Source organism: Amaranthus tricolor, chromosome 16, assembly GCF_026212465.1.
Source record: "Amaranthus tricolor cultivar Red isolate AtriRed21 chromosome 16, ASM2621246v1, whole genome shotgun sequence".
Lineage (NCBI taxonomy): Eukaryota > Viridiplantae > Streptophyta > Magnoliopsida > Caryophyllales > Amaranthaceae > Amaranthus > Amaranthus tricolor.
In genome coordinates, this window is record NC_080062.1 from 8,638,157 (window position 1) to 8,660,095 (window position 21,939).

At 34.2% G+C, this 21,939-nt stretch overlaps 3 protein-coding genes across 3 annotated transcripts in view; all 3 read left to right on the plus strand.

Annotated features, from left to right (window-relative positions):
• The window catches only part of LOC130802855 (tocopherol cyclase, chloroplastic-like), a 42,202-nt gene that overhangs the window by 175 nt on the left and 20,088 nt on the right, over positions 1–21,939 (plus strand). The gene's annotated exons all lie outside the window — the stretch shown is intronic.
• Positions 667–7,307, plus strand: LOC130802857 (probable beta-1,4-xylosyltransferase IRX9H). The gene is made up of 4 exons (XM_057666958.1): positions 667–2,246; positions 4,499–4,739; positions 5,149–5,333; positions 6,660–7,307. The coding sequence occupies exons 1-3, from the start codon at positions 1,324–1,326 to the stop codon at positions 5,317–5,319; spliced, it is 1,335 nt and encodes a 444-aa protein (XP_057522941.1). The 5' UTR covers positions 667–1,323; the 3' UTR covers positions 5,320–5,333; positions 6,660–7,307.
• LOC130802856 (tocopherol cyclase, chloroplastic-like) lies at positions 11,655–21,452 on the plus strand. Its single transcript, XM_057666957.1, has 10 exons — positions 11,655–12,039; positions 14,310–14,554; positions 14,999–15,078; positions 15,752–15,828; positions 16,696–16,865; positions 17,702–17,799; positions 18,389–18,490; positions 19,218–19,334; positions 20,055–20,204; positions 21,144–21,452. Exons 1-10 carry the CDS (start codon positions 11,747–11,749, stop codon positions 21,318–21,320), a joined length of 1,509 nt encoding a protein of 502 aa, XP_057522940.1. The 5' UTR covers positions 11,655–11,746; the 3' UTR covers positions 21,321–21,452.

Here is a 21,939-nt window from a genome sequence, read left to right on the forward strand (position 1 = left end):
TAAACAATAAATTGTATTATTCACGGTAATTTATCCTTTCTAAATTGTGCTAATTTCCCAAATATTTTACTCTCATAGCAAAATACCATGTTTCAGTAATGAAACGAGAAAGTGTAAAAGACACTTAAAATACCTGGAAATAAGGGTTAGTCGGGGACAACTGTCAGTATGTTGAAAGTGCTTATGATCGTTTCGCTGATGAGACCTCAAATCCTGCAATACAACGTTAGTCTTGCCCGGGGTGGTTTCCCGGAAAACCCCTCCGACGCTCAAGTCAGATCAGGAAACCGAAAGTAATGAATACATGATAATTAATGAATGCAAGATTAACGACTTATAGGATGAGCTCAAATCAATTGAAGGATATTTGATTAAAGTATAGATTGTAAGTAGGTGGGCGGTGTATTTTTATGGAGTAACGATAGGAATATTAAAGCTTAGTTCGGTGCAAATAATGTATGCAACATGTATTTATAATAGTAGAATAGAGGTTAGATGGTGAATTAACGTGAAAATTCTGGATATGATGGTTGAATGGCCGATTATGGTGAATAATAGGTAATTATTTTAGAAAATTATTAGACCAAGGTAAGTGATTTAGTGATCGATAAAAAAAATTAATTAGGGGTTTATTTATTTCACCCCTTAACACAAGCATTCGGAAAAACTCTTTTCAAAGTTCCATATTCTCTCTCATCTATTGAAGGCAATAGAGATCTTGAACACTTCCACTTTTTCACAGCCCATTATTTCCTGTTCATAACCATCTACAACCGACTTTCTCAATTAAGAAAAAGGGGGGTCTACTCGTTGTATTTTGGTTGAAAGCTGGAATGTTTGAGCTCATTTTTGGTGGTAATTTGTGCTTCTTATATATATTTATTCTAAATTTTAATGCCAAATTTGAATCTTTGAATTTTTAAGCTCATTTAAGTTAGTGGGTATTGCTTTTTTTTTTTGTGGGTTTCTTCAAGATATGAATGTTGTTAGATAAAAATTTAGCTTCTTATTGTATAATCTCGATCTATTGCTAAAATTTTCATCTTTTTATGAGTTAGATCGTTATGGTATGCTATTGGGTGAGCTGGGGCAAGTTATAATTAACAAAATATGGGAACTTTATTTCTTCAAATGTTGGAAAATGCTTATTTTGTGCATTGTTTATAAGTGGTAATAAGAAAATGCTAGAATTAATTGCAATATAGAGGCTGTAATTGGAAAAATAAGTTTTGGTTGTGTTTAGGGAAGTCAATAGTTACTAAATTTGGATGCTTTTTAAGGGTCAAACTGCCTTATTTTTAGAGTGGAGCTAGATTTGTTCTAATGGCTTCTATTAGAAGAACACTGTCTCCTGTTCCACGCCCTGGTTCAAGATCAAATGGTGAAGCTTGTTCAGTAGCATCCCCATTATCTAAATCATCTTCTACTCTTCAAAACCCTATACATCCAAGTGGATTAACATATTCATATTTCAATTCATTGGAATATGCATTGTATAAAGTGCATAATTATATCCTTAGTTGGTTTTCACATAGATCATCGCGTTCGTTAGATAGATCGAAACCTAAAGGGCAAGTGTGGAGAAGGGCACTCATACATTTTTTAGTGTGTTTTTTGGTTGGATTGTTTATTGGATTAACTCCTTTTGGTTCCATGTCTTTTCCTGGAAGATATGGGCCTCAAGATCAGACCTTTTTCTTTGATATGATGCGTCCCGCAGTTAAATATCCGCCTTTTAGTGCTAGAAATGTGTCCTCTGCAACCGAGGTTCGTTTAGAGAATCATTTGAGGTTGGGTGTTGAGAATACTACCTTGCAAGAGTTAAAACAAGGGTCAAAAGAGATGGAAAGGATATCTAGTGAAACACTAGCTGTTAAATGGGATCCTCCATTGGAAGTTCGGAAGCTCTTGATAGTTATTACTCCTACTTATACTCGACAATTTCAAGCGTACTATCTCAATCGATTGGCGCAAACGTTGAAACTTGTACCTTCACCTTTGTTGTGGATTGTGGTTGACATGAACTCTCAATCTATGGAAACAGCCGAGATTTTGAGGAAGACTGGAGTTATGTACCGACATTTGGTTTGCGATAAGAATATAACGGATATAAAGGACAGAAATGTTCACCAGAGAAATGTGGCATTGGCACACATTGAAACGCATCGCCTTGATGGAATTGTCTATTTTGCAGATGATGCCAATGTTTACTCTGTTGATCTTTTTGCACAATTGAGGCAGATAAGGTATATACCTCTCACAAAATTGAACTATGTGATTTATGACATTTTGTTACTTGCTGCAGTTAAGTTTCTTCGTATTTGCGCTTTTTCTTGAGTAAAAACTTAAGTTGATGGTTGAGACCCTAGGACATGCTATATACTCTAACACACCCCTCGCACGAGAGCCCATTGGGCTAGAAGTGTGAATGCACATAGGTGGTTGAGATTCGAAGTGACCTTGTAAGCTTTTGTTTGAGTTTGTTCCTTGACAGGTTTCTTATATTGTTGAAAGTTAAGCAAGTTGTTTTTGCTATCGGTTTCTTATAATGTTGTTGAAAGTTAAGCAAGTTATTTTTTCCTATCGTTTGCTATTTTGGGGGTGATCATTAGAGCTCTATATGGTTGAATTGGCTAGTATTTTATTCCTTTAAAATCAGTAAACTCCAAGTTAATTTTAAAACATCATCATTTGTCAATGTCTAGATGTGGATGTATGAAGACACTACAAATTTGTAGCCTGATGTGCCTTAGTTGTATCTGTTATTGCGTCTTTCTCCTGGTTTTTCAACATGTGTATTGAATGAGTTGGCGATGTAAGATGGTCTTCATGAATAAAGATGAATTGTCTTTCCGATTAAACACAAAAGCTCTAATTCTTGTAAGGTGTTTGGTTACTTCATCCATTTAGTGGTTATATATGTAAGTATCTGAAATCAAATTGTGAACTTTTTTTTGTTTCCCCCCGGTCTTGAGAAAAAGTCGCTTCTCAACTTGTTTATTAATAGAGGTTGGTGACTTGAACCAGTTATTTCAACAAATCAAGATCTGTTGATTAAAAAATAACGATCATAATTGATTTTCTGCGCTACCATAACAGTCTTGTGGGCGTCTTTTCGGTCAAGCTATCTGCCTTGAACGGTAGACTAGGTAAAACCTTTTGACAGTGAATGATGGAGGCTCTTACTCTGGCCAAAACTCCCTAGGGTTTTACCGAATTTTGGTTTATATTGAAAATAGACAAAAGTGTTTAAATGGAGTAAAAGAACTTGGAATCATTCATCCTTTCCTTAATTTGTTTTTATTGAGTTAATGTCGTTCGATGTGAAACATTATTCATTCAAGATCGCACGATGAAGATAATGACTTTATAAGTTCGTTGGCATTTCTTTGGGCGAACTCTAGGAAATAGATCTTGTTGACTAGTCCAAATAAGTGATTTTGATCTTACCCGTGATCTCTAGGATTTAGCTTCATTTTTTGGATGTGCTGCCTATTGTTTGCTTATTACATCAAGCCTGATTCTGTGACGTCTATCGCCCTTCACATATATTTAGTATCCTTAAGTTTACTTTCACATCAAGATGTATTCATTATTAGGTCACTTTATGAGCTATTCTTTGTGTCCGCATGCTGTAGTATAGATTTTCTTTGCAGTGATCAATAACAATGCAAAAGCCTTAATCCCAACAATATGGGGCATCACAAACAAAAAAAGGAAGAATGATGGTTGTTACACAAGGTGCGACTACATAAGAACCTTTGAACTACCTAGCTTCTTTAGATGTTCTTTTCCATGAGCGAAAACTAAACAAATTATAAGTAATACTAATAATAAACAATTAATAGCAATACCTTTTGTTTGACCCTAAGCCTCTAGTTTCCATATATGTACATAGTGTAAAAATGCGGTTTTTTACACCTGTATAATGTTGGGGAATGTCGGTTCGTTTATTTTGAAACCTTTACAACACAGTCGATGCAATGCGATGCGGCCTTGTTTTTACACCATGTATATATCTGCATTTTTGTATTTGAACTTGTGACGATGTTCATGTTTGATGCGTGTAATATGTAAAAGATCACATATGCCCTAGTCTCTCTGGAGAAGCACTTAAGTAGTACAACATGACTAGATATGTTCTCTTGATGTTCTACCCTGTCAGGGTGATTGTGAATGTCTTCAAGTAGTGGCATACGAAGTTTCTAGATGATAAATGTTTATAGGCATATAGCCTCGTAGTTGAATGGAAAGTGTCTTTGTGAACAAGATCTATAACAGCTAGTCTCATTGTTAAGAGATTCTCTACGCTTTCTTCATTGAAGCCCTTGGCAATTGATCTTCAACTAACAAGCGGGATATCTTTTTTTTTTTTGACTGAATATGAATACTAAGAATGAACATATTATTTCTTGTAATGGTTTGTATTGTTTATTAAATTTAATCTCTGTTAGTTATACTGCCGTTTGTCACTTTTGATGCCCGTACATGATTCCAGGAGATTTGGGACTTGGAAGGTGGCTTCACTTTCAGTGAGGAGAGGTGCAATTTTTCGTGATGGTCCTGTATGTAATGGGAGCGAGATCATTGGTTGGAGGACTCGTGAAATGACTCGAAGATTTCATGCTGATATTTCGGGTTTTGCTTTCAATAGTACCATACTATGGGATCCGAAGAGATGGCACCGCCCTACACTTGAGCCTATACGGCAGATTGACACCATTAAAGAGAGATTTGTGGTTGGTTTCTTGAATTTATGTTGGCAAATCTTGCTTTGGCAATGACTGGTCCCTTTTTTCTTCTAGCTTGCAAATTAAATTAAGTTCCTGAAATTCAGGGGCGTTATGCTCCGTAACGAAGTTTATTTATTTTGACCTCAATAAATATGTTTTTCATCCTCTCAATTTATGTGTCTTTGTTCTAATGAGAAACTAGAGCACCGTGTGAATCTTTCAATAAAAAATGAGAAACTCTTCTATGCTAAAGAATGGAAATTTATGAGAATGAGGGTTATTATCAATGAATACGGAATCTTTTTATTTGGGTGTGTGGAAATATCTTTTATGCTTTTGGACTTTCTTGCCGAAGAGAAAGTTATCCATTTACGTGTAGATTGCTAATGTCTTTATACCCATTATGTCTTTTCAGGCAAGTGCATTTGTTGAACAAGTGGTCGAAGATGAAAGCCAAATGGAAGGGTTGCTTTGCTCGAGCATCATGGTTTGGCGCTTTCCCCTTGAATCGTCTTCCTTGTCATACCCTTGCCAGTGGTACATTAGCAAGAATGATGAGAAGCACCTTTCAACTAATGTAGTGTGATCTGAAATGAGAAGGTATAGCTAATCTTCTTCATTCTTTACTTAATCGTAATAAGTTGGACAATAGAAGACTAAAGGTCATAAGTTACACGGAACGTGGAACGTAGCCATGTTCTCGATCCGGGAACGTCCGCCTCCAATCACCACGAAACGTGACCAAAGCGCTCAAGGTGACGTCCCGGTGTAGAATACCTTTTTTAGAAAGGTATTTTGGCCTTCATTTACTAATTAAAGATAAAAAAAAGAGAGAAAAAACAGATGGAATCTAGAAAACTAAAATAATTCGATTTAAAAACAATTTCTTAAAGCAAATAAATCATTTTAATTTAATTTTGTTTTCAAATATATATTTTATACATATAATGTATCTCGTACTCAATCGTTCCTGAGTCAATTTAGGTTGAGTTCCTCGTTCCCGTTCTCGTTCCTGTTCCTCGTTCCAAACCGAATATTGTTTCAGGTTGCAAAGGTAATACTCCATTATATAAATATATGAATGCGTTGTCGGCCAGGATTAACTATTATTCATGGGAATTTAGATTTATTCTGTTTTCCTCATGAATTTCAAATGGGGTACTATGGAAGTCATTTTGTTACATTAGCAGGAATGATTTAGGATGAAATGGAAAGGAAAGGAACGGGAAAAAAATATGTGGATAGTCCTCGTTTGTTTAGGGGAAGGAAAAGAAGGAAAACAAAGAGAAATACCAATTTTCTTCCAAATCTCTGCACTTTTGGAAGGATTCGGTTATTAACAAAATTGAGAGAGTTAATCCTTCAAAGTTCAAATCCCCACCCCTCCTTCAAAATTGCTATATCGCGCCAAACCACCCCTTTCTTTCCCTTCCAATTCTCTCGAACGGAGCATAATGTAGATGTCTCCATGGACTATTTATTATGAAATCAAAATAAGGTCTGAAGAACCAGGTTACTGAAGAGCTTGCTTGCAAAAACCTCCATTTGGGGGGTGGGGGTGTTGGAAGAGCCATCAGCCCATAACCAACTTTGGGATCGCACTCCAAATGGCATAAGACTTAAAGATCATCCAAGTTAACCTTTGAAACCAATATCTGTAGAAAAGCCTAAGCCAGACCTGGAACGGAAAACCTATACGAATAGTAATTCAGATTGCTCATACAACTTTATTATCTTTTCTTTTTAAGTACGTGTTAATACTCAATTTTTTTATGAAATAGGAAATATGAGTATTTGTCAACTCAACATCTAGCATCGAAGCTTTCGTAAATACATGAAACGCTAATAATTCTGACCATTCAAGTTCATATTCGTTGTTTTCTCTAAAATACACTCGTCCTAACCGTAATCCCTTTTAAAATGCAGAAAGCGATTTACCTATAAGCACATTTTGCTTTGCAACGTACGTTTGACTGCAAGAATCAAGAAATCTTGTGCTGTGATCGTGTAATCAGGACCGTCATTTTTTGACAAAAGTACGTTACACTAATGTTACACCCCCACAAGAAGCGGGAGTGTATCTACGATTCAATTTTTTTCGTGAGGCTAGGTATTATTTTTGTACAGATCTTCAGTCATCTTCAACCCGTCTTTGAGTTGGCGGACTTGCCATATATTTGTTTCGCCTTTGCAAAGACGCAAAAGTGCGTTGATAATTATATTCTAGTGATGTTAAAGTTTTTTTAAACTAGATTTGTGATCGAGTGGTGGAGAGCATTGATGCTCGTGTGCATTCCTTTAGTATTCTCACGCTCATGAAAAGAATTCGTCGATCTTTGTTCCTACAAGCTTTATCCTCATCAGCTGTATCTTTCATGTGTACTATTTATATGAAATGAAATTTGTGACTACATATTCTTCATGTGTAACCAGTTAGGACTTGGGAGTACTTGCTATGAACATGGACTTAAGTTCCTTGTCTTTTTTGTTATAGTTCTAATCACCATTGCAAAAGCCTGTTATATTTCCTCTGTTCTGAAATACTTGTTGTAATATATGAGTTTGTGTTCTATTTATCTTCCTAGATATTTTGCTGCCATTACGTAAGAAAAATATAGTTAAGTGAGATATTGTTTGATTCGTTTAATTGCATACCTTTATATTATTAGCATTTTGAATTATTAGTTATGTATATTTCAAGATATAAATGTACAAACTAACGCGTTAAATAGCGTAAAAAGCGAAATGTTAGTAGCAGTGCAAATGGGCAAAATGATCTAGAAAGGTCAGGTTGGGTATTGGGTTAGAACTTAGAAACAAAAATAACAGGAGAGCAAGGAATTTATCTTTTAAAAGAAAATTTGAGGGTAAGGATAATCTCTTGCACGTAGGGGTAAAGGATAATATCTTACATGTAGGGGTAAAGGGTAAACTAAGCTTCAAATCAATGGTGAAAAATTGAAACCATTAACAGAAGAAAAAAAAAAAAACTTTTAACCACTAGGTTAACCTATGATTTGCGAGCAAATATATTTATTTCAAACTTGAACTCTCCCGCAATAATGCTTCTATACTACTTTCTCTGGATTTTAATATTTGTTACAGTTTCTATAACAATTATTGTTCATCAACTGGTCTTATTTGGTATATATTTCTCTATGTATAATGTAAAACATAGTCAAGTAGGATTTTTTTTGATTCGTCTTAATGCATGTTTTCATACTATTAACTTTTCATAAACATATGAAATTAAAGATATTAAAAATTTTAATTATGCATTAAATAGCGTGAAAAATTAGAAGTGTGGCAACTATTAAAACCAGAGGAAGTATTATATTATTAACAAAAGAATAACTTAACACATGCAGTTCCTTTATATTCATCCTAGTAAAAAGAGGACCAAAAAGTTAGTGATGAAGCTCACTTTGTTAAAAATGGTATTGAGTGCACTTCACTTCATTCTCTTCTTTATTCCATATCCATACACATAAACCATTAAATTTCCCTTATGTTACTTCCATAATGCTGTATACTTGCCCATGATAGACCTAATCCTCTTAGCATTTCTCCATGGAACTTTCATTTCTTGCATTCTTCTTGTAGTTGTGTTCCTCATTGCTCTTTGCTTCTTGCTTGCGTTTCTAGTATCTCTTCTCTTCCTTTCCCTCGCTCATGTTTACGAGTCGTTCTTGCTCGTATCCCCTTATCTTGAAGCATTCAAGTCGAATCTTATGTTGGGCACTATTTTTATACTTTTTAGTGTTTTACGTTTTGGAGTTTTTGTTGTTTTGGAATTCAAAACATGGGTTCAACATGGGTTTTTTTGGCGTAAAACAATGGCAATAATATGAGTAGAGGCTATAAAGTTTGAAGATGATACATCCATAACTACAATTTTGGTGTGGGGCCATAGGCAGATCTAAGGGTGGCCTGGATGAGCCATGACCTCCTCTCAACTTTCTTCTGCAAATTTTGGTCACTCGAATAACTATAATTTAATCTTTTGATTTACCCTCGTGTTAAGTGTTCGGCTTTATGATTGTGTAGGAGGAATATGTTCTTGCAATTTTGGTGGGGAATGAGGCTTCCTATTTTGTACAAAAGTTCCATTGATTATAAGGTATTCTTATTCTTATATGGCTAATGTTTTATTTTAGCCATTACAATTATAAATATTCATTATCATTATTATTGATAATGAATTACGAAAGTATATATTGTATTTAACGGGAGTTACAATGTACGAGAATTTGCAATAAGTTAGTTGTGAACATTGTAGAACATTTCATTTGTTGAAAATAATTGATCTTTCTAACCCTTCAATAAATTTTAAGCACTATGTTTAAGGTTTTAAGCTGTTTTTTTTAAGATATTATAACATTATATATTTAGAGTCTGTAATGTAAAGTAATGAGGAGATCAGTAAAAATGTAACTCATTGGATTCAAAAAGGTTGGTTTAAGTGGAGAGCGGCTACTGAGGTGTTCTGTGATCGAAAGTCGTCTACTAGATTATAAGGTAAATTTTACCGATTTGTAATCAGGTCGTTTTTGCCATATGGGACGAAATGCTGACCTTTTAAGAAGTTCTTGAAATAAAAGATGGATGTAGCAAAGATGTGTATGTTGAGGTGGATGTATGGGCTTACGAGGATAGACATGATTAGGAATCATGAAGTGAGAGAGAGATTGGGGTTGCCCATGAGGATAATATGTGGAAGTTTACACAATTTTTGAAATACTTAAGCAAAAAAAAAATTAATTAAATAAACTAAGTTTTAAACTTATTCCAAAAGTAAGCGTGAAATTTTCAAACTTGAGGTTTGGTTCAGGTCAAAAAAGACAAAAATAGTTGTTCCCACTTAGTAACTGGGAACGACTATTTTGTCCTGTTGCTGTTCGCAGTTACTAACTGCGAACGGGCCAAAACAGGTCAAATAGTTGTTCGCAGTTAGTAAGTGCGAACAACTATTTTGTCTTTTTTGACCTGTTCGCAATTAGTAACTGCGAACAGCCCCAAACCTCAGGTTTGAGAATTTCACGTTTACTTTTGGAATAAGTTTTAAACTTAGTGTATTTAATTATTTTTTTTTGCTTAAGTATTTCAAATTTTCAAGTTTACAATCTTTTTATTGAATTTAAAAAATGACAAATTAGTTAGTTTTATTTGCCACATAAGTCAACATCAACCAATAATTCCAAGTAGATGGAGTCCCGCATTACTTTAAACAACTCAACTTTTTACTGATTTTCTCACAATAATTCTACTTTTTACTGATTTTCCAACAATAATCCTAACTTTTGATTAAACATGAATAATTCCAACTATAACATTGTTTGCTACAAATGCACCAAGATAACCTCTTACCTATACAATAAGTCATTTTGCATAAAAAAATTAAAAAGTATATACAAAATTATAAAAAAATTGAATAATAAAAGAATTAAAAAGAGAAATCAAGTAACTTTTATTTTTGATTTTAATTTATAATTTTTAACATTTAAAATTTTTTGTTTTAAAATTATTTTAGCAATTAACCTACAAAAATCGGTCACCATTTGGACAACAATGTTCTTGGACAAATGACCCTAAAATTGAGATTATTCATAATTAATTAAAAGTTGAGTATTATTTTAAGAAAATTAATAAAAGGTTGTATTGTTTTAGGTAATTTTTTCTTTAAAAAATTAAGTATATAATTTATCTGATGTAGCTTAATCTAAGCCAAAATCATTCCGTTTATTTTGTTTTTAAAAGTGGTAAATTATTTAGTTTAATTTATTTTTGGAAGGGTTAAAATGACATGTTAATTAATTTTATTTGCCACATAAGCTAATATTAACCAATTAATTCTTTCATCTAGCGGGGCTCCTTAAGGATTACATGTGAAAATTTGTAGTTTTTTATTAAATTTTAAAATGGTAAAGTACTTAGTTTATTTTTTTTGGAAGAGCTAAAATTGACAGATTAATTAATTTTATTAGTCACATAAACCAATATCAATCAATATATTTATTCCATCCGGTAAGACTATATAATTGTTAAGATTAAAATAAAATAACAAATCCTTTACAAATAAAAAAATAATACAAAATAAATATAACAGTTCCAAAATTAATGAAAACTAAAAGGAGTTATAACCTCAATCCAAACTTCAAACATACACGAAATTTCAAACCCCAAATCTTCCACGTACTCACCATTTCCTGGCAGCAAATTTGACACAATTTCGTCAATTCAATTTCTTTTAATATGATAAATGTGAAATTTTAAATAAGACCCGTTAAAACGGTTGGTTTGATGATTTTTGGATGGATTATTTTCAATTGAGTTAATTTTAATTCAGATTGGTTTTAAATTGGGTCAGTTTTGAATTGGATTAAGTCAATTTGGAGCGGGTTCAGTTCAATCCAATGAGTTGTTCAGCTTAAAATTTTTTACCTTATCATTAATTTTTCTTTCAAAATATATGTATGATAACTTTTTTTCTATAAGCGACGTACATTGAGTATAATAACGATGATGTATAATAATTTTGTTTTGACCAAGTTTTTTCAAATTTTTCATCGGAACTGTGAAGTGAAACTGAAAATGCTGATGTGGATCTAAAAATACGCTAAAACAGCCACATTCAGATTTTCATTGGAATTTATGACTAAGTTTTTCTGAAATTTTCAAATTGGATTATTTTCGGTCACAACAAAATTCCTAGATTATAATATATTAATTTTCAATTGGGTTCCTAATCAATTTCAAGTCGAATCAAACTTTCGCTAAATTAAAAAACATAAACAAACGTACAAACTCACAAAAATGAAAAATAAAACATTTAGGATGAACCTCCTTTACACACCAATACACTATATATATATATTTTATTTTTTTTTTTTGAAGGAAACACCAATACACCATAATATATTTATTCATTTAGGAGTAGAATATTAATAAATTAATTTGATTCTTTTACACCATCATCTTCATAATAATAAATTTCAATAAAAAAATTTTGAAGTATGAGTTTTTCTCCTGCAACTGAGTTTTCCCTACGACTTGCATCTTCTTCTTCAACCACTATTTCATCAATTCAACCCCATAAATTTCACTACAATTTACCCTTTCGCAACTTACCCTTTAATCTAACAACTCAAACTAACAGTAAACGGCTTTTCTCTACTTATTCTTCAATGGCTGGAATTGGGTCTTCTGCAGATTCTTCTGCAATGGAAGAGCAGAACGAAAATGGTGCCATTAATCCTGTTTATACCCCTACCCCGCCTTATAGAGAGCTTCGAACTCCTCATAGTGGGTATATATCTTCATTTTTGAATTTGGGTTTTTCTTGATTTTGTAATTTGTTTGTTGTTTTTCTTCTTTGCTGTTATTTGATGGTAGTTGTAAAGAATTTCTTCATACTTTGTTGCAATTGAAAACAATCTCTTTATTGTTATTATATAAATACATTCAACTCCTAGATGAAAGCCACCTGACGTCATTGAGATGATGGAATGTTCTTGTTTGTGGTGGTGGTGGCGGCTGATGTAGTCTACATTTCTGGTAAAATTTGATCTTCCAAAAATTGAAGTTTGAAAAGGTGTTTTTATAAGGATGGACAATTGGTATGACCCACAATCCCAAATTGATTAGACTTGTTTGATTTCAACCTGTTTGAATCAGAAAAATTTATGTTTATAACAGATATTGTTGTGGAATATCAAGACACATATGAATTGTGAAAATACTGAAGCTGTTAGTAGTTTGACTTAGTGTACATTTACACTATGTTTGGATGGATGGAAATGGAGGGAATGGAAGGGAAGAATTTTGAAGGGATTACCCTTGTTTGGATAACTAAATGAGAGGAAGGGATTTGAAGGGGAGGGATTTAGAGGGATTGGATGGATGATTTTTGTTAAGGTATGAATCTTTCTAAAATTAAAAAGATTTGAAGGGAAAACTCTCATTTCACTTTCTTTCCCTTCCTTCCCTCCTAAACAAGAAGAATTATTTCCCTCTCATTTCTCTTCCCTTCCTTTCTCTTCCCCTTCCCCTTCCTTTTCTTTCTTTTCTCTCCAAAGTTGTTATCCAAACTTAGTATTAGTAAAGAATTACATTTCACAGTTTATTACCCCAATGCCATTCGGTGGCTCCAACCTAGGGTGGCTTTTTGGTAACTCTAATAAGGGGTTGTTTTCGATTGAGTCTTGGTTCCAAACATTATGTGCAACTTCATGTACATAAGAAGTGCACATGACTTAAAAGAACTATTTTACTACAATCCCTTATGATTTGAAATCAACGAACTATAAATCTTTGGCGCTTAGAAATAAGAGATAACATTTAGTAAAGACTTGATGTTTGAAAAAATGTTTTTTTTGGGATTAGAAAATTGGTATGACTCAATATGTTAAATTGATTGGACTTGTTGAATTTTAATTTGTTTGAAGCTTAAAAGTTTGAGATTATAACAAATATTGATGTGGAGATCAATATCAAGACGAATGAATTGTGAAAACTTGAATTCACAAATATTTTTATTTAGTTATGAAATCTTGTCATTAGTTATGAAGCTGTTGGAGATTAATGATCATACGAACCTCTGAAAGAAAACTTATTTATAGTTAATGGTATTGGCAAACATTTTTATTTAGTTATGAAAAATTTTCATTAGTGGATTTGTCCCCCAAGTAGGAGGGTGGAAAAACTCAAAAAAAAAAAAAAAAAAAAAAAACACTACGGCCCATTTGGTAATTGATACTAAATGGTAGGAATGGTAAGGGAAAGTTGTGTAATTTTGATAAGAAAATCTCTTGACAAATTAATGGCTATGCTTATTCTCTTCAACAATCTCATTTTCTTCACAAATTTCATTACAATGCATTTCCATTTGAACATGTGGTATTAGGTGGTAATGAAAATTGTGAAAATAAGATTTTTTATGATCAAACTTTCTAGACCATGGGAATGGCATGATACATATCATTAGAAACCATTCTTATTACCATCAATTAAAACTGTTAACCAAACGGATCGTAAACTCATAGCTTGAGACTTAGTATTTTTCGTTGTTATTGAACATATGTATCCTTCCGTTTGAAAAGTTTTACCCAGGCGGAAAATTCTATAACTATCTCTAGATCATGTAATGGTTCATGCCTTGTGGTTCTATTGGAATAGATTTTGATTAGAGTAAAAAGGGGCTCTTCGTTGAGAGTCATGATTGCTGACCTCAATTTTGATAACAAGCTATAAATGGACTTAGATTCGTTCAAGGTGAAAGCTATAACATTTTGATTTTTTCTTCTGAAGTTTACCACCAAATAGTTCTTAAATTCACACATAGTTAGCTCTATGAGGAATCAGGATAGCTTCTAGCTTAAGTCATCAATCTATATGGAATTTTGAACCCGTGGCATGCATTTTCTACTTCTATCATGTATGGTGTGTGTCATTTGTTCTTGGAGGCTGGAGCTGCGGTTTTATTAACGTAATATCTTATGTTGGATTGCTGTTTGTCCTAAATTACCGGTTATATTCGAGTAAAATCAGTTATAACATGTATTATGCCTTTTTTGTTAGGTACCATTTCGATGGGAGCACAAGGCAATTTTTTGAGGGCTGGTATTTCAAAGTCTCTATTCCAGAAAAGAGGCAAAGTTTCTGCTTCATGTATTCAGTTGAGAATCCTGCATTTCGCAAGCCATTAACCCCTATTGAAGAAGCAAAATATGGCCGTCGATTTACTGGAGTTGGGGCTCAGATTCTTGGTGCTGATGACAAGTACATATGCCAGTTTTCCGAAGAATCACAAAATTTTTGGGGAAGTAAGTTTCTGTATAGTACATGTGTCCTCCTTTGTAATTATCATGAGAATATTAATGAAATCAAATGTCTTATCGAATGGCGTGTGCTTCCATCTTTGGTTATTTTTCAGTTTTTTACGCTAGCGTATGGTTATGACTTGTGCTAATTGTTCATTCGTATCCTATTTTCTTCTTGGTATGTGGAGAATGAGGTAGTGGTAAATGAGAAATGTATTCGTTGCGGTGGAATTGCATTTTCGTATGGCTTTCTCTACAAGTTGTTTACTTGTGTTTTTTTTAAGGATAGTCTTGCATATGCCATCGGATACAGTAAATCACAATCCAGTTGTGGTTCTCATAGTTTGTCTGGAAAATGGACAAAACATTAAGCCATCACTATTTTGTGTCGTGCTTTGACATCACTCTAGTATTCTGGCACTAAATTGGCTAAGTGTTGACCTACAGGCAGACATGAACTGATGTTAGGAAATACTTTCAAATCCATTGGAAGTGCGCAGCCTCCCACCAAAGAGGTTCCTCCAGAGGTACAGTATTCTCTAACAATACCAGTTATCACATTTTGCATTTATAGAGATTGGGAAGCTAAATATTTTGACATTGATTAATTGCCTCCATCTACTATCCTTTATGTGAGTTCTTGCTGTTCGTAGTGTCATGTTTTTTTGTGTCAACTTTATTTCGTTGGTCAAGCAAAGTAGTCAATAATTAAAAACAAAATTAAGCTTGAAGGCGTAGGATACCCTTTTCAACTATGAGTATTGAAATTATTTGCATTGTGTATAGCACCCTTTTGCAAACCCAAATCTCAAAGGAAAGAAGGAAAGGATCATTCAGCACTTTATTTTAAATAGTCTCAACAAAGCCTCCTTTGAAAATGGGCACTCACATGGGAGACAAAGCTCGTAAAATCAGCCAGCAGGCCATGTAATATCATGGTGTCTGTACAGCAGTGGCCTTCAACATAGTTTTTAAAAGTTTTTCTCTGTAGACTTGATAAGCAGTACAAAAGAACTGCTGTTCCATCCCTTTTTTCTTGTTTAAAGTTTAAACTTCTTAATCACAAATATATGAAAAGATTGACTGGTTTATGGAAGAAACTTTTGAAAATTGCATATGAAGCTCCAAATAGCTTGAACTGAATTGCTATGAAACTGTCATTGCATTCTTACTTATATTTGTGTTTGTATTTGCAATCAGGAATTCAATAGGATTGTGGCTGAGGGTTTTCAAGTGACTCCACTTTGGCATCAAGGATTCATTTGTGATGATGGCAGGTTGATTTCTTTCCAATGTCTCCGGTTTTGCATTAGGTCTTGTCTAATTATGCGCCCCACTCAAAATTAAAGAAAAAGAAGAAAATGTGGTGTTTTTTCATGTGATTGTTAAGATATTCATTTGATTCTTTTGTTTTTTCTTCTCTTTACTCTGTTATCTTGTTTGTTATGTATCTTTCATGTATAATGTTGTAGACCTGGAATTAACTTGCTTTTGCTTTTCCATAAAAGGCTACATGGTTGATCTTACTCCCTCCGTTCTCTAATGTTCTTCCCATTTGGTATATTCTACTTTAAGGAGAGAGGAATTTGACTAAGGTTTTGAGAGAGGTATAAGATAAAATATATTTATGTGAGATCTTGTTTGATTTGTCTAAATGTATAGTTATTTATCATACATTTTTTATAATTTTTTATGATGTTTATCTAGACATATTGAGGCTCAAAAATTGCTTTGAAAACTGTGCAAAAAGTAATCGGGAAGAACAAAAAAGAACGGAGAGTAATTTTTTGTAATAGGATGTTTGGAATGAGTTATGATATGAATTTGTTTTGGGGTTAGTTTAGTCATGGTAATTGATGTTTTTTTGTTGCTCAAAGTATATTTTATGAATAGCAGTTCTTTCGTCTTTCAATAAGTTTCGTGTTTGAATCTTCATTTTCTTGACATGTCCCCTCGTCCAATTTTCCGTTAGAAAATGCTGTGAATAAGTAAGAACTTGGAAGTAAAATGGTATGTTTGTTGTTTGAAACCCTAGTGTGTGTCTTATCTTGTCTAAGTATTGCTGTCATAGTCGTAGATAGAGTTCTTTGATAAAGGAACTATTTTCGTTGACTCACATAACAGTTAAAAGCTTCTTCTGACAGGTCAGACTATGTTGAAACAGTAAGAACAGCTCGGTGGGAATATACTACGCGTCCTATTTATGGATGGGGTAATGTTAGTTCGAAACAAAAATCAACAGCCGGCTGGCTTGCCGCATTTCCTGTTTTCGAACCTCACTGGCAAATTTGCTTGGCTGGGGGACTGTCAACAGGTACTTTTATGGTCTGAATAGTGATTTTGAGTAATAGGCTAAGCTTCATCAAAATTCATTTGCCTAGGTGGAGACCATGACATGTTGTCTAAATAAAGTTTGGTTGGTAAGGTTTTGTATAGCTTCAAATGTCTGATTGTGTTCGATGTGAAAAAAGTAATTGTTTTCTTCCTAATGCTCGTATATTGCGATGGTTATTATTGCTTAATATATCCTTATATAAATTTGTTTTCTTCACAAATTAAGTCTCAAATACACCACATCTAGCATGTATGAACCTTCCATTTTGCTACATCTTAAATTCTTTTGTTTATGTAATGCCTTGATCAAGACATATTCTAGTAGCTAATATGATATCAATGAGAAGAGTTAACATCTTAAGCTTACCCTTCCGCGAAACCCATTACGAGATGGATATTTTTAATTTGTATTGGGTTCAAAAAAGTCCATCATAAGCTTTATAAATGTTCTAGAAAGTTGAATGACTAATGAAACAAATATTTTTCAAGTTAACAATTCACATTGCAATGTCCACTAAACAAGTTGTAACACTGAGGTGCCGCGTTCGCGACATTGGGATCGTTACTGCAATCTCGACAACATCCGCAATTTTTTTATGAGTAGTAGTCTTATTTTGTCATAGAAGTTGGAATATTTTATAAGTTGCTTTAGTTTCCACAGTCCATATTGATGATTTCTGTCAGTGTTGCATACAATGGTTCTAGAGGCATTTTGTGTACCTTATGCAGTTTAATGGATTTTTCAGCGATGAAGAATCTTAATGGGGTGTTTTTTTCCCCTCTGTAGTTTGACTCCTGGATCACAATCTTTTTCAGGTTGGATAGAGTGGGATGGTGATAGATTCGAGTTTGAAAATGCTCCTTCATATTCAGAAAAGAATTGGGGTGCAGGTTTCCCGAAGAAATGGTTTTGGGTAAATGCAATATTTTCCCTCTTTGGTATCTCGTACATGTTTTGATTGTCTTAAGGCCACATATCAAGAAAAAACTTTTTTCTTCGATCCATTTCACCAATGGTGAGCATTGTTTCATGCAAAACATAGGAAGGAACTCATGTGCTTACACTTAATTGATGTTCATATTTCGGCCTCTTGGCGGATAATCAACGCTAATTTGCTTCATCTGATTTCTAAGAGATGAATTGCCATTCTGTTTATATTACGTAATTGCAAAACATAGGAAGCAATTCAGATTTTTGTTTAATAGCCAACATTAAACCCCGGCCAGGTTTCAAAGAGCATCCGTCATTGAATTTTGGTTGGGTTGTCTTTAGAAGATATCTACCATTCACTTAGTTTAGTTGCATTCGGATTTAGCACTAAGGAAACTGAGAAACAAACGAATGCAGTTGCTAGTCAATGACCTATCTGCTTAAGGGGCTTCCTCCATTTGTAGCTTTGGTATCGTGTATCAGCGTCTAGTGAATGTGATTACTGGAGTGTCAATGTAGCCTTTTGTGTTCTAATGTAAACCTTGGTAAACATTTTGAACTTTTTATTCCAGGTCCAATGTAATGTCTTTGAGGGTGCAAGAGGGGAGGTTGCGTTGACTGCTGCAGGAGGGTTGAGAGAGCTTCCTGGCGGTAGAATCGAGAATGCGGCTCTGGTAAGTTTTTTTTATTCTATCTTAACTTTAACATTTACACTCCAATTCTTTCTTTTGAATTGATTTACACTTTTCCGTATTTGGGTCTAGCAATGTGGCAATTTTAAGTGTAAGGGTGGATGACAGTGTGCCATGCCATGTTAGAAGATTAGGTGAATGAAATAGATGTACATAATCTGATCGAAAAATTTCAACACAAATAAAATACAAGAACCACATAAAGACAGAAGTAAGTAATGAATAAATGAAGCCACATTGACTGTGGATAAAAAGTTGCAGCCTTCCAAATAAGAACAGGCTAAAATAGACAATGACTTCAATCCATGCTCTTGCACTCGGGTACTGATGTCGGATACTGGTACGTGTCCAAGTGTCGTATACGTCTAAATATTTAATTTTACGCCTAAAATGAAGTGTCTAAATGCCATACCATTGTTCAAACATCACGGAACGGACATAGGTACGTGAAGCAAAATGAAGAGTCGAGTACATAGACTTCAATGAAATGGGGTGTTGAAATGGAAAGAGATCCTTTTCAGTTCCCAAATCAACAGTTAGGAACCCATGCTTCTTTATGCCAATTTATGTATTCTACTCTTATAGATGGAAATAAGAGGAGAATAACTGTTGCAGGTCTGATTTGATGGCCAATATACGCTACTTGTGTTTGTACGTAACCTTTTATAGTGCATTCCACTTTGCTAATACTCGTTGAGTTCTTTCGCAGGTCGGAGTGCATTATGCTGGAATTTTCTATGAATTTGTGCCATGGAATGGGGTTGTTGAGTGGGAGATTGCTCCTTGGGGTCACTGGAAAATTTCTGCTGATAATGGGTCTTACAAGGTAAGGATATCAGCATTTCCTAATCATCTACTTACATAGTCACTTTTTCACCAATTTAGACTTGGAAAACTGATCAGCGTTTCAGAATCACCCGTTAATAGAGGTATTCAAAAAGGCCTGATGACCCTTTTTACCCGACCTTATAACCGAATCCAATTTGACCCGACTTCAGAAATGATTTACAATTATGTAAAAATCAAGATAGGCACAAGACCCGATTTTAAACCGACCTGAAACATCTGACCCGGATGAACACCTCTGCCCGCTACATCTTGTCACTTTTTATTACAGTTTAGACTTGAAAACTGACCTATAAGGCTATAACTCCGCTACCTGAATGACAAACTTGGATGCAAACTCAACCCGAACATTAGAGTATACTTGGGTAACTAATATTTTCTGATTTATCACAGTAAGCTAAATGAAAATGACAATAACTTGCTCAAAAATTTACCCGGACCAAACCGGATGATCCTAACCCAAAACTCAATTACCTCGCATACCGTCTCTATGAACCACATATTACAGTTGATATCTGTGTTTAGAATTGAAATATTAATGTGGGCCGTTCTCTGACTTGTGAGAAAAGAACCGACTCAAATCAATATATCACTAAACGTTGAATGTGGAACGAAGGTTTCTTAACCTGATTTCTTCATTACCCAGCCACCCTTTTTGCTGTCTAAAATGGTACATCAACTGGTTTTTTGTCCCGTGTAGGTGGAACTAGAGGCAACATCCGAGAATCCAGGAACACCCTTGCGCGCTCCGACCCCAGAAAATGGCCTTGCTGTTGCTTGCAAAGACACATGTTTCGGTCTACTGAAATTGCAAATATGGGAACGAAAGTCCGATGGCAGCAAGGGAAAGGTTCATACTTTTTTGGTTTTATGTTGTTTTATTTTCTCACTGTTAGCTTTGATCATCATTTAGTACACAAATAGTTGTGTACTCCGTTCGTTCCTTTCCCTCTTATTTTGCATTATTTCTTTATTTAAAATTGAACCCAACCTTCTTTTAATCTTATCCATACACTTTTAAACTCTCTTTTAATATCATTCACACAATTCAACCTCTCTTCATTTAATATCACATTTATTACAATAAAAACAAAACACTACAACTTTCCATATTCCCCTTAAAATTCACTTTTTTTTTTCACAAGTTCTTGTATGGGACGGTCTCACTGTGAGACATGCCTCATACTTGGGTTAAATAGCCCAAGAATAGAAACTTTTAGCCTATGGGCTTCTTGTTTTAAGGTCGTATCACGTGAGACAGTCTTATACAAGACAAGAGGGGTTTTTTTTGATGCAATTCTAAAGGAACAAAAGGAGTACCGATGAGTTTATGAGGGTCCTTTTTATGGTTGTTGAATTTGTGAGTTATTAATTTATAATCACTATCACCAACTCAAGATGTACAAATGTAGTGATATTAATAGTGTAATGAAAGGCAGAGTCGGACCTAGGATTTTAAATATAGTCATTGAAATTGTTATTAATAATTTGACAAAAAATAAATAAAATTGGAGAGTCATAATATTTTTCTCGATACTCAACATTTTTTACAATTCTTATTAAAAAATTCATTATAATTTGTAATTTATGGTGGGGTCCGAGTACTTTGAAACCTCTTTCATGCGTCCGCCACTGCTGAAAGGTTGTTTCTCCCTCCCCCCACACCAACGAAGAAAAATAATTTCTTTCCGGCGGTGATGAAAGTTGGGTCATGAGTCGTGAGTTGTGAGTGTCAACTTTGTTCTTTGGTTAAGGCCTAAAGTAGTCTAAAAATGTTGAATTGTTGAAGGTTATCTTGGAGGTAACAAGTAAGGTGGCAGCTTTAGAGGTCGGAGGCGGACCATGGTTCGAGTCATGGAAAGGTAAAACGACAACACCGGAGATCCTAAGTGCTGCCCTTAGGGTTCCTGTAGATGTCGAGTCCGTTTTCAATTTCGTTCCATTTTTGAAACCTCCTGGCCTTTAAGCAAATACACAGGGTTTCAACACTTTTTTTTTACTTAATTCACTGTCATAATTGTATGATTATTCTGTATATATATACTCCTATTGTAAAAATTTATTTGTACTCTATAGTGTATATCATCATCATTCACAATTAGGGATGGTCATGGGGCGGGTCTAGCCAGATCCGGATTCGGACCCTTTTATTTTTTTTGGATCCAGACCCGGATCCGGACCCGAAGGGTCTAGAATTTTCAGACCCAGACCCGGACCCTACGGATCTGACAGGGTCTAGGGTCCTTAATGGGTCTTATACAAAGCCTCTTTGATTTGTCGAAATTGAACCTTTTTCGAGTCTTTTTGTATTGTTGTAAGCAACTTATTATCGTATTACAAACACTTGTTCGAGTCCATGAAATTCAAATACAAAATAATTACTAAATTCAATTACAAAACCAATAAACCAATACAGCAAATCAGCAATACAGCAACAGCAATATAGCAACAGCAATAAACCAATAAACCAATACAGCAAATCAGCAATACAGCAACAACAATAAAACAATAAACCAATACAGTAGAAGAATTGAAAACAGAAACAGAATAAGAATTGAAAACGGAACAGAAATCAAAACTTCCTC